Source organism: Squalius cephalus (assembly GCF_949319135.1).
Source record: "Squalius cephalus genome assembly, chromosome: 7".
Lineage (NCBI taxonomy): Eukaryota > Metazoa > Chordata > Actinopteri > Cypriniformes > Leuciscidae > Squalius > Squalius cephalus.
In genome coordinates, this window is record NC_137128.1 from 37,424,882 (window position 1) to 37,443,464 (window position 18,583).

The following is an 18,583-nucleotide window of genomic DNA, read 5'->3' on the forward strand; positions in this document are numbered from 1 at the left end:
TTTTGATACATTGAAATTTCATAATTCTTGTGACCAATTTTAATATCACAAAAAAACTAATACTTCTCACAACAAAAATTCAAGCTTACTGAAGACAAGTAAACTGTCAGTGATAAAATAAGAACAAAAAAAAAAACTAACTACAAGCAATAGGACAACAAACTACAATAGAATAAAGAAATAGACTTACCTGAAAAACTTCAAGAAACTAGAAATAAGAAATACTAGCCTACATAAATTGTATAAAATAATCAAATGTATAAAAAAACTGCATAACTTCACAGTGTAAATTAAATGTACATTTATTCTTATTAAAGTGACACAAAATTGATTCAGTCAAGAGCTGAGAGATTTTCTCTTTTTTGTTATTTGATTAACATTAATGATGCAGATGACGCCCGGTTTATTAGGCTGCTTTCACTTTAAGACCGAATGCACTATACTGATTCACATGTGATTTCTTTCTCAACTGTTGATGTTCACTTAAAGGGTTAGTTCACCCAAAAATGAAAATGATGTCATTAATGACTCACCCTCATGTCGTTCCAAGCCCGTAAGACCTCCGTTCATCTTCGGAACACAGTATAAGATATTTTAGATTTAGTCCGAGAGCTTTCTGTCCTTCCATTGAAAATGTATGTACGGTATACTGTCCATGTCCAGAAAGCTAATAAAAACATCATCAAAGTAGTCCATGTGCCATCAGTGGGTTAGTTAGAATGTTTTGAAGCATCGAAAATACATTTTGGTCCAAAAATAACAAAAACTACGACTTTATTCAGCATTGTATTCTCTTCTGGGTCTGTTGTCAATCCAGGTTCACGACTCCACAGTTAGAGGAGCTGCTGACGTAAGACGCTGCTGACGTGTTATCTGGTGCGCCCGAGCTTCGTTTACAGTCTTCGTTTACAGACGCACGCTGTAAACAAAACAATCTTCGCAAACATGTCTAAGGATTTCGACACAGAGGAACAATGTAGAATAACACGTCAGCAGCGTAACTGTGGAGTCGTGAACCCGGATTGACAACAGACCCTGGTGTGGACATTATAGTTATCGTTATTCTTGGTGTGAATGAGACTTTACTCAGGCGCAGTTTTTGGAATCTGGAATCTAGTTGACTTTTGTCAACTACACTGTTCATCGCTAAAACAAAGGAGAATTATTATTATTATTATTTTTTCAACTTGAGTTTACACACCCTTAACAATTCCTGTTGGCAGCAAAGCGCTGGCAAAACCGGACTTTGGAGTCATTGTTTGCTAGTTTGCAGTTTGCACACCCTGCTGAACATGAGAACTGCTGTTTCAGTGTGATTTTATGCCTTTTTGTTCTTTCAGATAACACATCTAAGCAGCAATATGAGATGTTAAATGTTTCTCATATTGCAGTTAAAATTGTGATGTCAAGTTTTTTTGTAATATTGATCAAATCGTACAGACTTACTCGGGTGTTTTTGCCATTAGGTTGACAGTTTAAGTGTCTGTGTGCATGGGACAATGACCAGCCTCTCTCTCACACATAATTCCTGTAAAGCAAAGGTCTTTATCTTAATACACTCTCTCTCTCTCTCTCTCTCTCTCTCTCTTTGAGATGATAATGTGCCCATTCGCAAAGCAAAGTTTGATCTTCCGTTGGCCGTTTTGAGTGCGTGAGAGAGTTTGATGTGTGTGTTTGATCTGTCATGTGTTTTGTATGGGTGTTTCTCGCTTTCCTTTCAGCAGTGTCTCATTCATATGCGCAGTGGACGACGTGCTAGTGAAGATTCTGTGTGAGGGAAAACATCAAGGGAAAGCGGCGGCGTGTGTGTTTTGTGTTGGTCAAGAGTGTGCGCGTGCATGGTGGCGTTATTCGGACAGATGCTTGTGTCGACACTGCAGTGAAATATTCAGTGTGCCAAAACATCAGCATCATCAGAATTAAATACAGCTTACCCCTCTGTCCTCATGCAGATGCTCGTGTGTGTGCGTGTGTATGTGAGTGTGTTATAGAAGATTGTTAGACTTACTGCACTGTACTGCACCTAGAGAGAGAACGATAGTAAGACAGAAAGAGAGCCTTTGTCTCCCAGTTCCTGTGAGCAGACAGAGACACAGACATGGACTCAGAGAACGCTGATGCTGGTAGGTCCGATCGGTGTGTTTGTGTGCTTGTTTTTTTGTCTGTGTGCCCTTGATTGCTTCCTTTCAGATCATTTGAAAGCATGTATGATCTATATAAATATTGAAATATACAGCTAAACAGTTTGTTGAGAATGTCTTAAATGGCACAATTTTAGGGGGGAAAGCCTTGTTTAGAATTAACAATCGACAAGGCCGATATTTGGCCACTTTGAAGTCATTGGCTGATAACAGCCTTCTTGGCCTATTCACAGAGGTGGTAGTTACCCATGTACAAAAAATGTCCATCTGAATGTGTATGATTGTTGCGGTGATAATTTTGTAGTGATGTTATTTGGCAACAAGAGTTTTACCTTTTGCAAAAATGTGTCATTGAAGGAGCGCTAATTAAAGGTAGGGTAGGCAATTTTTTATTTTTTTTATAAACACTTTTTGTTATCCACCTTATTCCTGACGACCGTACTGCGTTTTGAATTATGGGTGGCTCTTCCGGTTTGGGGAACTTCCATTCAAAAAGGCTGAAACGAATCATTTCAAATCATAAGGTTGCCCTACAAATAAAGCTGATCTGTCAGTTTAACTGGATGAGCTGTCAATTTTCCTTCATGATTTATTTTCACACATCATGAAAATAACGTTATACTTGGTATTTTAACGTGACATGTTATAACAAGAATATCTATGGCAAGAGCCCTTTTCAATCGCTGCTTTCTTTTCCTCGTGATTATTTTCTTTTTTCCCTTTGCAATCCGCTGTAAAAATATGAAAAAGGACAACATATACTGCACATTTGTGGTTTGTTCTTCCGAATTTAATTTATGATATATTCCATTAATAATTCACTGGAATGCATGAAGAATCTCTCGTTATTCTCCTCAGATCCTCACGTCTCTTTCCAGGTTTGTTTTCACAGGTAAATCCAATTTATAATCTGTCAAAATGACGGAAATCACTTTGAAATAGTATCACGTAATGCTGAAGTTAATGAACATTTTTGATTAAGGCAACATAAGTTACATAATACAGATATATTACTACATATTACGCGCTTTTAGGGTTATTTGGTCTGTTGAAAGTATCTTGTTGATGTATTACACTTTTAAATTTCCTTTTAATGTTCGATGGTTGAAGGGTGAGTAGATTAATGTCATCTCAATGTGACACTTTTTTAATGTATTAAAAATGTGTTCATAGAGCGAGCGTTTCACTAACCGCGTTTCCATTACCCTTCAAATTTGCGCAAATTGAAATTGCGAATTGAAAATACGCTCAATGGAAACACGTCAATTTCGCAAAAACTCCCATTTATCGCAAAAAAGTTTTTACGCTCGCATGAGGTGGTTTTTCAGGCAATTCGAAAAAGAAATATTTCGCAAAACTGCAATGGAAAGAGTTTTTGCGCATTTACAGGTCACCTGACGTAGATGACTACATAGAAATATGTATATATGATATATAGAAAAAATCGCAAAAGTTTTGCGCAAATCTTTAATGGAAACGCGGCTACAGATTGTTTACAGCTTAACGGAAGTTACACCCATAATTCGCGCAAAGCGTCATGGGGCGTAGGAATAAGGTGGATATTGGTTGAAACTCTCTTCACATCCTGATACCAATCAGTAATAAAAAAAGTCTAAATATTAAAACATGTATATCTACTGTGAAAATCTCAGGACCAAAAAAATTTCGTACAATCATTGCATTCGGTCCAAATGCAATGATGCACTGTCCTACATGCTTGTCAACATATGTATGTCCATACCTCCCCGCACCCTGCTCGCTGGACATCACGCATCATCAGCACGTTCCGGCTTTGGAGACGCTCTGAAGAGAGGGTGGGATTTTATGCTTTTAAAGCTACCTTGCTATTGCTAGCCTTTCTGAAATTGTCTACTCTACCAGGGTAAAAATTCAGGGTTGTAAAACTATTTTCAGCCGAAAGTTAAAATTCTCTCTTTTTTTCAGTGTTTGTGGTATTATTAAGAATAACATGATTAAAAACCAGATGTTTTATCCCATCTACTGTATTTAGATTCAATTACAGGGATAGTTCTTCCAAAAATTTAAATTCTGTCAATATTTTTCTACTCATCCTCTTCTACTACTACTACTATTATTTCATTTAGCATAGTCCTGAGATTTTTATTTTATTTTTTTATGGTAGCTTACTTATAACACGCACATGCGAAGTTACTGCAGCTAATTAATAATTAACACACAGTAATTCCTTGTTTGCATAGAATACACCGGTATGATCATCTAAGGCTCCAGATGATCATACCTGTGTATTCTATCAGTTTTTGTATTTCAAACCGCCATGGGAAGTCAAATTTGACTTGTGTATATTCACATCTCCACATTTTCTTCTATAGAAAATGCTTATTTCCTACTCGTAACAGATGCTGTTTTCATTTCATCGGGTTTTTATGAAAATGATGTATGTAATCTTTTTGGATATCAGAAAGCCAGGTTTTTCCTAATATCCTTCATCATCAGAACAGAACACATTTTACACATACCTTGGTCTATTTGAAGGTCCAGACTTTAAAGCTCTTGATTCTACGTTGTACTTGCCCTTATAAAAATGTACCATAGTTCTTGTAATTGTGGCATTTGTTAAAGCATAAATAAAGGTTAGACCATTGATGGCTCCTCATTATTATGCTTATAGGCCAGTGTATATCTTTTTTTTAATAAAAAACAATCTACATCTTTCTATGATAAATAGTTGCCTAGAAACTACTGTAAAGGAACTACAACATGTTACTACAATAAAATGTGATAAATTACTTTAAGGGTGGTAATGAGCAGTTTAAAAAGCCTTCTAGTTTATGTTATGTTAGTGTCTCTCTTTCTCATCAGTCTTTTTTTATTTTTGATCAGATTTATTTTTTAGATGAACAATATTCGTTCATATTTCGGCAAAACAAGCATTTTTTGACCATTGAAATGTATCAAAGTTATTTGTCTCCTACCCTTCAACATTAATCTTTAAATATCAGCTTCAGCAATTCAAAAAAATAAATAAAATTGGTCGAACACTAATTAGAACCATGAAAAAGAGAAAAAAGGGATAATTAGTTTGAAACAGCATATTTTCATACTGCCTTAGTAAATGTCACGCTTCATGTTGTTTACATAACCAATACACAGTATGGCACGCATGATATTGTTTGTAGTAAACTAAATTGTCGCTGCCTGCAGTGTTCCCAGATGTCAGTCATATTTTTAAAAGCTATAAGTTTAGAAACAGTTGCATTGTGTTATGGGAAATAGTAACTGGGCTAATGATCTCATAAGTGCACTGCAAATGTGCAGACTACGCATGTATAGTGTGTAAATGGTTGAATTTCTCTCAAATGAGAAACCAGTCGGATTGGAGCAAGAAATAAGAGGGTTTCCGTTTCTCTCGCTCTCTCCTCTCTCCCTTTTTTCTCTCCGTATTGACTAGCTTGTGCATATTTTGTTATCTACCCTCCACTCCATCGACCCATGCCGGTAAATTTAGTACAGTGTGTGTATCGGCGAGTTTGGGAGAGTGTATTTGTGAAGACACTACCTGTACTCTGTCGGATGGTAAAGGATTATGGGATTTTACATCATAGTCTTCAGTTTGAAATTAGAACAGAAAGCTGGGTATACACACTAAAACACACACACACACACACACACACACACACACACACATCTGTGGTCATTAAAATCTCAAGTGGAACCTTCTAAGGTAGAACATTCACTGTGTGTTTCAAAAGAACAGTACGGCAATTGTAATCTTGGACAGATGAGGTTTTACATTGGCTGTGTCTGAAACCAAACACATCTGCCTAATCTGTGATGTTTTTTTATGAAGTTTCCTCGTTCGAAAATTGACTTCCAAAGATAGAATAAATTCAAGTGAGCTTTACTCAAGCAAATATTTAGAACTGCAATGCTTATTTTATTTCATGTGCACACAAAGGTCTTAAAGTTCTGCCTTCATTATTATACATCATGGTCTCTCTTTTAAGATAGATGGTAATTCTGTTATGGCAGCTTTCTCTCGGGCTCTGCTCTCGCTCTTCAAACTCTTAAGCTATTTCAGGTCCTCATAAGGTTAAGAGGATTTTCTCTGCAGGCGCTGAATCAATCTCTTCATTTCCCCAGACGATCTTGTTTTGGCAGTAATGGGGATTCAACAGGCACCGGTTGGAAGCAGGATTTGCACCCAGCCCTGGGGTGGCACGCACAGGGTGAGCGCCCCCTGGTGGCAGTGGCTGCTATCAAATGGACCTTTCTTTCTGCTAATGTAGATGGAGAAAACAAAAACTCAATTATTTTGTTTTCAGAATGAACTTGGCATTAGTATTATTTATTTATATTGTCTCTTACTTTGTATTTGATAGTTTTAGCCTGGGCTTGCTAACTTTTTTTGGTTTGTTTAAAACTTAAAAATGTGAAATCAAAATTGACCCCCATTTGGAATTGCTGTCCAGAATTGTCACTTGCCCTTATTAGGCCCTTATGTTCTGCTGATCATGTTCATGTGCCATTTATGCCTTTCCTACTTAAATATATGGTTCTCTATGATGTATTGAACATGGCTCATAATCTAGCCAGCTGACATGAGATTTTGTAGAAATTGTGAATGTCTTTTGATATTTCATTTGGAAAGGGGTTGAGTATTATAAACAAATCAAGTAAAGTTGTTAATGGTATTACTTCATTTTCCAGAGTTGTGTTTATTAATTTATAGCTGTCATAGAGGGACATTATAGTCTTAATTTAAATAGTGCATATATATCATAGGTTAGTTGCCACAGCTCGTAATAAAACGAGAATCAACATTGACTTGGCTTTTTGGATATGTAGCACTGTGCTGCAATTTATTTTCAAGGAAGTACCGTGTCTATTAAAGGGTTAGTTCACCCAAAAATGAAAATTCTCATGTTGTTCTTCCAACCCAGTAAGACTTTCATTCATCTTCGGAACACAAATTAAGATATTTTTGATGAAATCTGAAAGCTCCTTCATAGGCTACAAGGTAATTGCATTTTCCAGCCCAGAAAAGTTAGTAAAGACATTGTTAAAATAGTCCGAGTGACTACCGTGGCTCAACCTTAAGTTTATCAAGTGACGAGAATACTTTTTGTGTGCAAAAAAACAAAAATAATGACTTTTTTCAACAAACTCTCCTCTCTTCCCTGCCACTCTCTTACACTATTCACTTTGTTGGGCTATTCACAAAGTACAGCTCTTCCGTGTTTTACTGCAGAACGCTGGTTCACTATTGGCTGAGCACGATCACATGACTATATGCATGCGTTATGGTGCTTGCGTGAATCGCGTAGCTGCCTGGCATGGAGGAGAATAGATTGTTGAATTAAGTTGTTATTTTTGTTTGTTTTTGCGCACAAAAAGTATTCTCATTGCTTCATAACATTAAGGTTGAACCACTGGAGTTACATGGACTATTTTAACGATGTCTTTACTGCCTTTCTGGGGCTTGACTGTGGTAATTACGTTGCAGATTGTGGATGGTTCTGACAGCTCTCGGATTTCATCACAAATATCTTAATCCGTAGATGAACGAAGCTCTTACAGGTTTGGAATGACATGAGGGTGAGTAATTAATGACAGAATTTTCATTTTTGGGTGAACTAACCCTTTAATAGGTGTAGCTACAGTAACGTCATCAGCTAGTCAGCTTGAGATCTTATCTAAGCTAAACTGTTTATATCTTTGCCAAAGCACAACCAAAACAATGTTCTTCCTTAAAATGCATGCAGTTTTGTTTTTTAATCGCTAGAGGGCCAAAAGTTATAGGGTGCTTCAATCAGCTCTCTAGCTTCCTATAGGTAATGAGTCAGTATATATGAACTCTCGGCACTGTAAGGACCCTGGCTCACCACACATTGGGACACTGATTACTCTATTTCCTGCGACATAACAACATCTTCGTTGTACAACATCACTACTGGTATTTATGAACAACAGCAGAACTGATATCTTTCTGACATTCTTTTTTTAATGTTATTTAAAGTGATAAATACTCTGCTTGTTACATATACATGCAACATTTCAGCCGTAAATAAATTATAAATGTTAGTTAGATTGTTAATTTCCTGTCTAGCGTTGTATGTTTATGCTGTAATATAATTAAATAATGGTTTGTATTTATGAAAAAAAAACATTGCTAGTCATATGTAGTGAGTTGGCTCAGGTGATTTATGTTTCGTACTTCAGAACTTCTGTTAAGGGAACATCCGATGTTCACTGGTTTTCACAGTGTATTGTGGGACTTTTAAGGGAGCGAACGTTTCAGTGCACTTTGTAAGATTTTGCGATTGAGACAGCCCTTAAAATGGCCGACTCCTTGATCAGTGCCCTGACTATGGAACTAGGGAGCTGAATGAGATGTATCCATAGATGCACCCCACTTTTTCCAATCAACTCCAGTCTCACCTTTTATTATTCACTGCTGAATATTTTTTTTGTTTTCTTGTAAATGCATGACATCTTTTTTTTTTTTTTTTTTTTTTTATTATTTAAAATAAAATAATCCTGTTTGTTAAAGCGCACAGTAAATGTCACCTCACAGACAGACTACAGTAGACGTAACTTCCTGTAATCTGTAATTGGCTAGCTCTGCTGTCAGTCCCAGTAGAGGGCGAGTCCTCGTGCAGGTATTCCGTTCAGGTGTGTGTGAGTCTCAGACCAGGGTTGTGGCAGGAGCCAGAAAGGTCACTGTTTGGACCAGTTTTGAGGTTTGGGGGGGGGTCTAAAGGAGTCATCAAAGGACAGAGGTCATGATGAGGAGGTACAGACAGGTGCCGCTCTCGGAAGCTGACGGAACATTCCGATTTAGACACACCTGGGAGAGGAGATCTATCCTCAGCAGACTTGGTATATATGTGTGTGTTTGTTTGTGTGAGATCCTGATGATTAATACAAGGGTGTTGCACATGCTTTGGTAATAAGAATGTTGATGCATTTGTCACTTTGCAGTAGAGCTCGCAAGCCCGCTCTCTTTCGCTTTCCCTTCCCCCCCCCCTCGCAGCATCTCTCGCTTTTTCCGTCTTTCAGAAGTTGGATCAGGTGTTTGAGCTGATAATGGCGGCTCCTTTTCCACATCTCACTTTACAATCCCTGCACACACACACACTTGCTCACACAAACACGTTCTGTTGGCATATACACATGCATGCACATGCAATCCAGATTTATTATCCATGTTGAACTGGATGAATGAGCAATTTCAGCTCTAGCTGGTGAAGGACTGTCAGAGCAGCTTGTGTGTGTTGAATATGAGAAGTGTGTGTGTGTGTTGCTCTGCTGCTCTCAGATTTCTTCTTTGACTTTTTTTAATAATTCATTAGTGCTTCAAACTGTGTGGCATCACACACACCCACACTGCAGTTTGCATTGTGCATTTCACCAGTGCACATACACATTTCATCCTGACAGCTCATTTTAATATCATGCGTATGTAGATTCCGAAGTTATTATTGGCTCGAGTGGGTGAAGTCTGAATGTATGGTGTAGGACTGCTTATGTTGTATATCTGTCCTAGCTCATTAGGGCCATTCTTACGTTCAGAAACTGCCAGACACAGCGCAGCGGAGTGGAACCGAAAGCTAGTGTCACAAGGCACGATTTTAAAAGCTGAACTTCTTTACCTTGACAAACTATCTAAACGTGGTGCTATGGCAGGAGACGCATAAAAAAAACTTGCTAGATGCAATCATGCAGCACAACATAGACATCAGTCTAGCGCATATTAAAATAGAAAAACATTTAGAAAACAGTGCAGATGGATGCAAGAACGCCACCTTGGATCTATTTCTTTCAATGCACACCAGTTACCAGTCACAGTTGAACTCACTAGAATCATTTGTGTTTCTGCAGTTCGAACAGAAAACATACAAAGTTGATTTTAAAAAGTCAATATTGTGTTTCTATTGTATGTGTAACACTTACACTTTTTTTCTATTTATTCTTTTTTTTTTAACAGGTGTGTGTGGATGTTGTGGTCCTTTGCGACCACGCTACAAGCGACTAGTGGACAATATATTCCCAGAGGACCCCAAGGTAACATATCACTGGAATAGATGGAAATTCAATTCTGGGATATTGGAATAAATTGAATATACCAGGTTGCCTGCTTGTCTGCTAGGCCTCCATTTTAAGTGCATTACTGTACACATAGGCTATTTTTAGTTTGTTAGATATCCTGATTCTGAAACTCTTGAATTTATTACATTTTTTTTAAACACAATTTTTGTAAGATTTATAATATAAAAATTATAACATATTGCTTGCAATATACAAATGTGTCATATATATGTTTCTTACAAAAACCCATCGCTTCGCTTCAGTAGGCCTTTATTACTTATTATGATGGATGGATGCATTTTTTGGGGGTTTCAAAATGTCTGCCCCCATTCACTACCTTTATAAAGCTTGGAAGAGCCAGGATATTTTTAAATATATCTCTGATTGTGTTCATCTGAAAGAAGAAAGTCATATACACCTAGGATGGCTTGAGGGTGATTAAATCATGACATTATTTTCATTTTTGGGTGAACTATCCCTTTTAAAGCATATTAAAAACACCACATAGACATACTGTATATACAACATTTAAAGGAGTCATAACCTAGTCTTAATTTGGATACCTACTGCTGTATTATAGTCTTTCATGCCCTTCTAAAAAAGAAAAGTGGGAAAAAAAATAAAAACAGAGCTCCTAAAACCTTTATTTCTGAAGGCATTATTGTCTCGCGAGATCTGATGCGATGTTTTGGCTGTCGTGGACGTAGAGTCCATTCCCCGTGTTTACCTTGAAGCTAACGTTACATACAATAGCCGCATTAGTAGTTAGCTGCTGTTTGTTACACACAGTAGAGCAATAAAAACAGTCTTACCGTTTCAATTTCAGGCAAGTCCCGGATGGTTGGAATGGCACCTTTTTTCAAACGGAGCTTCGTGGCCAACTTCGCCTGATATTGGCCCAAATTTGTGAATGATTCCGGCGTAAAATGTTTAGCGCAGACACCGAACAATAAGCCAGTTGAAAGTGTTGCTGGGACAGCGTCATTAAAAATGAATTTTATCCACTGGTCCCTGATAGTTTGGTCCGTTTTTGGTATAGAAAACACATTCGCATGTTGTTTCTGGCAGTCAACCACAGAGCAACTCACGTGTGCACTCGGTTTCTCCATCTTTCGCGACTGAACTGAATATGAGGGGGAGAGGGGAAGGGCGGGCTTCCTGCTGCGGTGTCCATATATGGTATATCCTGCCCCGTCTTGATGTCAAGACGGGGCTGAAATCAAAATCTCGTTTTTTAGTGCGCGTGCACGTGGGCTATTTTACAAACCCTGAGGTAAACAAACGCTTCACTTTTAAATATCGGCTTCCCGGCCAGTGTATAATCATTATGCAATCATAACATACATTGATTCTCGTGGAAAAGTGAAATTTGCAGGTTATGACTCCTTTAAAATCTTGATTTTCACCACAGGAGGTCTTAAAGGAGACACAGTAGAATTCAGCAGTCAACAAGTCTTGCTCATTTACATAATAAACTCAGGTTTTTGACAGAGACTTTAAATAAAATCTTTAAATACCATAGTTATATCAGAGTTCATGCACTGCGCTTCAGATGCATTCAGGTTCAAGTGCTGTGATCAAAATATATTCTCATTGGCTCTTCCTGTCCTCAGAGACCCGGTAAAGTAAATGCCAAGGCATAATAAGAAAGAAGCTGCTTGGACTATCAATCTAAATTTAAAGCGCAGTTGACTGGCAGCTGTTGCTTGTTATTCATATTGTTGGAGAGAAATGTTATGGCACTGTTATTATGAAAATGTATTAATGCTTTAATTTTGACCTTTGACCTTCTCAACAGTTTGATATACAACAACATACACACTGGGAAGCTTTTTAACCTTGCTGTTATATTCATCATTTACTTTCAGCTCTGTTGATTAGAATGACACACACAAACACACACACACACACACACACACACACACACAATTGTTTTCTCTGAAGCTAAGTGTGAGTAATTTTGTCATGAGAGGGTGTGACTGTTTCCACTGACACACACACACACACACACAGACCGATTCCCCACAGTCATGTTATGTACCGTATGTTAAAATCGCGTTAAGTTAATTAGCACTTTGAGAGCTTCAGGAGTTGATTTCTCAAAATGGATTTTGGGTAAAAGTGAGTTTCTGTTTCTGATGCCTTTTGTTAGATTGTAAACACTTTTTCCAAAAATTATTCACTTCAAATATTCTACACAGTCAGTTTACTAAGACATCGCTAGGCACCACCTATATAGGGTGAGTTTCCTAAAAGCGTTGTTAGCTAACTATGGTCGCAAGTTCCATTGTTACCAACATACAGTAGTTCAACGATTCGATGTTTCCCAAAATCCATAGTTCAAACGTACATTCGCAAACAGCATCACAAATGAACTAACGTGGTTACGTGGTCACTTCATTTAAATATATATTAAATACTTTTCAATCTATATATTTTTTAGTGTGTCAACAATTAGCAATGTTTTTGAAGAGTGCAAAAAGTGGCGGTTTGGCTTTGATTTTATTCGTAAAATTCCAGTCAAGGTTTAGGTGTGTGTGTGTGTGTGTGTGTGTGTTTTAATAAAAACATTTTTAACAAATGTTCATTGTTCTTTGTGTTGTTCCTCAGGATGGACTGGTGAAATCTGATATGGAGAAGTTGACGTTTTATGCGGTGTCAGCACCAGAGAAGCTGGACCGCATCGGAGCATACCTGGCTGAACGTCTTAGCAGAGATGTGGTACGACATCGCTATGGGTAAGACACACACAAATACACACACAGTTATTTCCCACACCGCTTTTGTGGAGTAATATATATAACGTACCTTACTCTCACGCCCAGATGGTTCTCAGATACCGAAATTTTGCACCGATTGATTTAATGCTTGGTAGTACCGATGTAATTCGGTCAGTGCCCTCAAAAGAAGCAAGTTCGGTACCCTACCCAAAAGGCAGTCCTACAACTAAAATCATTCCCAGTTCTTTTGGTGCGACCATGCCAAAAAGTGGTAACTTCCACCAATAGTTATAGGAACTATGAAAACGTTTATGTTTGGCATGCTTCTGTCGCAAGCAAAAATGAAGATGACAATAGACCATAGACATATATTGGCTTACATATTTCATGTTTGTTGGTTGGATTCCAGGCAACTTCTTTTTAGCTTCTGGAGGTTGTTGGCATGGTCTTGAGCCTTTCCCTCCATTCAGCTCGGTTTTGTGCTGACTGGGTCCAGGAGCGCAAAACCAAGCTGAAAGTGGGTACTTCTTCCACCAACAGTTATGGGAACCATTAAAATGTTCCTCCTATTGGTTTTGTTAAGAACCTTTAACATCCATGGAAACTTTCCACTGCATAAAAGGTTGTTAATAGTGGGAAAAGGTTCTTTTGCATAAAAATATATATATATTTTAAGAACTGTTCATTGAAAGGTTCTTTGGAGAACCCAAAAGAACTTTGGCAGCACTGTGAAAACCCCCTTTTGAAACCTTTATTTTTAACAGTGTATATGCTTTGAATATCACATCAAAGATGCTCAGACTATCATTCTTAAAATTGTATTGTTTATTTTATTTCTTACAATTGTATTATTTATACTATTTGGAGCTTGGAAAGGGTTAATTTTGGACCCTGTTTCTTCTTCTCTCTCTCTCTCTCTCTCTCTGTGTGTGTGTGTGTGTGTGTGTGTGTGCACGCACAGGTACGTTGTGATAGCGATGGAGGCGTTGGATCAGTTGTTAATGGCCTGTCATTCCCAGAGTATCAAGCCATTTGTGGAGAGCTTCTTACACATGGTAGCCAAACTGCTGGAATCCAGAGAACCAGATTTACAAGTGCTGGGCACCAACTCGGTAAGTTTGTGTGTGTGACTGAATGAGCCTGAGTGATGCAGTCCCAGATCTCAGCAGGAGACGTGAGAGATTCGGGTGGAAGATGAGAAATGGCTTTGACTGTTATTCTGCCATTTGTTATGGTGCTTTTTTCTTTTTTCTCTCTCTTTCAGTCTCTTGCTTTTCCTCTCGCTCTCTCTGCTCATTCAATTTTCTGCTGAATTATTCCTCATCTGGGTTTCTCATATCTGCTCACAGAGGATCTGAAGCATTTCATTGCAAAGATTCTACTGCATTGGATTGTTTGTGTGTTTTGAACATTGCATCATCTATTGAAGCCTGAAACTACATTTCTCAGTAACATGAGATATTATTTAATGTCCTCGCAAAAGCAGGTCATTCAGAAGGAATTCACGGTATTGACTGTATGAGTGCATTAACATATGACGACTCGCATCATTTATATAGGAAATTTGGAAAACAGAAGCCAGTCAATACAGAGGTTGTTTAATACTGAGAGTCAAGGAATGGGTGGGAAATGTTCATTTTATCGCTGCTTTAGTGAACTTCTGTGAAATAAAATGCTATTGCTCGGTTTAACAGACAAGGCTTAATCTAGTCCCAGACCAAAATGCATGTTTGAGCTGTTTTAACTGAAAGCAACTTGCAATGACGTATCTTAAAATGGCAGTGCCATTGTTTTGTCTCAAGATGCACACCAGTAATGTTTTTTCTAAGGCACGTTTATAAAAGCTACTTAAATGTCCTAATTGGACTAAGGCCTAATCCTGGCTTAATGTAAGCCTTGTCTATGAAACCAGCACTACAAATGTCAAATATGGACCCCCGGTTTATTTCAAACAGACAATGATTCACACATATGCACATGAACACACGTTAGTTCATCTAACGAGATGTCACACTTGTCTGGCTGATAGCAGTAACTTCCTCCGCACATCATGGAAAGGGAATATCGCCATCACACCTTTGTTTGGGGGTGTTTTTGATTCTGTCATTGTGTGAGAGCGGAAAAGATTGGGGTGTGGTTGTGTGCGTTTCTGACAAATTCTGAGTGTATGTCTGATTCCTTGTAGTTTGTGAAGTTCGCGAACATCGAGGAGGATACACCCTCTTACCATCGTAGATACGACTTTTTCGTCTCGCAGTTCAGTGCCATGTGTCATTCCACACATGAGGACCCCGAAACTCGCAGCAGGTGTGTGCATTTGTGTCCGTCTATGGGTGTTTTATGTTGGGCTGTCAATAAATGAAATAATTTAAAGAAAAGAAAAGAAAAAAACTATAATATGACAATATAATAATACATTATAATAAAATATAATATACATAATATGCTGAACTGTCATCAAAATATCCTTTAAACATTGAAAATAATAAGAATTGTTTCTTTGAGCAGCAAATCAGCATATTAAGAAGAATGATTTCTAAAGAATGAAAATTCAGCTTTGCCAAAAATAAACATCTAGCAATCTTACCAACCACAAACTTTTACCAACCACAAACTTTTGAAATGCATATATATATACGCATTTATACATATACATACACATACACATACACATACACACATACATGCATACATACATACATACAGGGTTTGAAATGAACACCCTGGTTTCTTCAAGCATCTTGGAGACATTCCCGCTGTTCTTCTGGATTTAGTCTGTCTCAGTTTTTTCTTTCTTCATGTAATCACAGACTCAATGATGGTGAGATCAGATCATCCTGGCTATTGTCAGATTCCTTGTGCATACACAAATCTCACTGGATTATTACAATTAATGGCAAAAAGAATGTTTGGAAAAGCAAAAGATATAAATAACTGACTTAACAATTTTTTTAAGGAGGGGGGGGGGGGGGATATTAACATGCCTAAGACTTTTGCACAGTACTATATATGTATACTATATATAGTATATATATAAGCTGTGATGTAGTTAATTTGATGTTAATCTGGTTAATTTCTTTTCTTTTCTTTTTTTTTTTGGCTAGTAGAAGTTCTGAATGGCCAGTAACATAAAAATTTAGTAGCCAAATTGGCCGGTTTGAGTGGAAAAGTTAATTTCAAACCCTATATATATACTATTTTTAATATTATTATAATATTTTAAAAAAAGAAAAACAGTAGATATGTAACAGTTTTCAACCACAAGCCCAAAATAGCCCATAGGTGACTTCTGAAGATGGTATTGAGAAAAGGTCTAGCATAATTTGTTTCCAAATGCCAATTGCTTTTTGAGATTGTGTTAACTAATGCAGTCAGATTCAAAAGTTGACTTTGGCAGGTGTGATCAAATGAATGCGTTATTTACTGTGTTTAACGTGTTCCTGCTGTAGGATCCGTGTAGCAGGCATTAAGGGTCTTCAGGGTGTCGTCAGAAAGACTGTGAATGATGAACTCCAGGCAATTATTTGGGAACCTCAACACATGGATAAACTCATCCCCTCCATGCTGTTCAACATGCAAGATAATGACGACTCCGAGAGGTAGGCACACACACACACACACACACACACACACACACACACACACACGTTTGGTTTCCATGTTTTATGGCGACTTTCCATAGACATAATAATTTTTATACTCTACAAACTGTATATTCATTATATATAATTATATATTAAAGATGTATAAATCTGTATATTCTATCCCCTATCACTACCCCTAAGCACAAACCTCACAGAAAACTTTCTGCATTTTTACATTTTCAAAAAACATAATTTAATGTAATTTAAAAGCTGTTAAATCACAAAGATTCAAAGATTCTGGTATACCTGAAACACACACACACACACACTTGAGCAGTAGAAATCATTTAATTTTTAATACTCACTATTTTTCATAAACAAATTGCTTTTCAAATTGTGCTTGATGTTTTTTGTTCTGTACAACACACTGAATAACACCACCATAACACCACCAAACACAGAGAGGCAGGGAGGAAGAGAGATTTTCTTGATAAGAGATCTTTGGAGGTCCACATGTAGAGGGCAATCAAGGATATCTGATTCCTTTAAAGATGTGTGTGTGTGTGTTTGTGTGAGAATAAATGTGAGTTTGTCTCAGATAATGGCTCCTTTGTGCACAGAATATTTAAGTTTAATTGCCTGTTTGTGTTTATGCGTACGGAGACATCAATCGTTCCCCTCTACCCTATAATCAGGAGCTGAAATCCGATCTAGTGTATCGATCGGTGATAAAGGTTGCAAACACAAAACAGGGCTGTGTTTGATTGACGTGTGTAAACTGGGCTGCAATGACACCTGACCTGTTGATGTCACAGAGGACTCTTCTCATCTGAAAGCTTATCTCTCAGAATAAATTAAAACCGCCTTAGAAATGTTTCATTCAATTCATTATTTACTGCAATTACTTTCTAATCTAGATGCATACAATTGTAAAGAGTATGTTCAGAAATGTCATAATCTGCTATACTATTCATACTACTTTTGCTGTAGTATGCATCATTTCTGGGTGCATAGGATAACCAGACCTACTACATTAGTTTGTAGGGCTGCACAATTTGGCCTAAAATTTTGTGACATTATGACTATAAAATAATAATAATGATAATAATACCTTTTACTAATGTAATATTTCATTGCAAAATAAAGAAAAGCTATTTCAGGAAAATAATATGATTATTTTATTTTGCAGTACAACACAGTTTAAAACATTGCATGCTATTTTATAAACTATTGACAAAAATAGCAGGAAATATACAGTATATACTGTGAAGTAAACAGTATACTAGCCACTGTTTGCTGTTGCAGGGCTTTACATTTACATTACATTTACATTTATTCATTTAGCTGACGCTTTTATCCAAAGCGACTTACAATTGCTATATATGTCAGAGGTCACACGCCTCTGGAGCAACTAGGGGTTAAGTGTCTTGCTCAAGGACACATTGGTGTCTCACAGTGGATTTGAACCCGGGTCTCTCACACCAAAGGCATGTGTCTTATCCATTGCGCCACACCACCCCTGTTTTATAAACAGGCTTTAATATACGGCACTTTAATAAACGGGCTTTAATATACGGCACTCTGATTAGGTTGAATATGTGACTATTATTGGCTCCAGAAAACACATAGTCACAACTGATGTGTGTGTGCCTGCAGAGTTGTGTGGTTATTTCAGCTTTTCAAGGTCGTCAGATTCTGTTAATTGCTTTCCATGGGCTGTCGGTGAGCTGAAGGGACAAAGAATGCGTGTGTTTGTGTGTGAGAGAGAGAGAGAGAGAGAGAGAGAGAGAGAGAGAGAGAGAGAGAGAGAGGTGGCTGGGGTTTTTTCCTCACAGGTCTTTAATGCATCATTTAATACACTTGTGTATTTGACATCAGAATGAGAGCGTAAAACCACACGCTGTAAATGACCGAGTTTAGTACATGTGCTCTTATATGTATGCGTCTCTTTTTCAGGGCTGGAGAGGAAAATCCGGCTTCATTGGCGGAGAGTTGCTTTCGAGAGTTGCTGGGTCGAGCTGCTTACGGCAACATGAACAATGCAGTGCGCCCTGTACTGGTGTAAGTA

At 37.6% G+C, this 18,583-nt stretch overlaps 1 protein-coding gene across 2 annotated transcripts in view; it reads left to right on the top strand.

Annotated features, from left to right (window-relative positions):
• efr3a (EFR3 homolog A) overlaps nt 1-18,583 on the top strand; it is a 44,559-nt gene that overhangs the window by 3,579 nt on the left and 22,397 nt on the right. For both annotated transcript variants that reach the window (XM_079875346.1, XM_079875347.1), the window contains exons 2-7: nt 10,111-10,187; nt 12,822-12,949; nt 13,893-14,043; nt 15,117-15,238; nt 16,381-16,530; nt 18,472-18,576. In XM_079875346.1, coding sequence (XP_079731472.1) covers nt 10,111-10,187; nt 12,822-12,949; nt 13,893-14,043; nt 15,117-15,238; nt 16,381-16,530; nt 18,472-18,576 — 733 coding nt within the window. The remainder of the gene's footprint in view (nt 1-10,110; nt 10,188-12,821; nt 12,950-13,892; nt 14,044-15,116; nt 15,239-16,380; nt 16,531-18,471; nt 18,577-18,583) is intronic.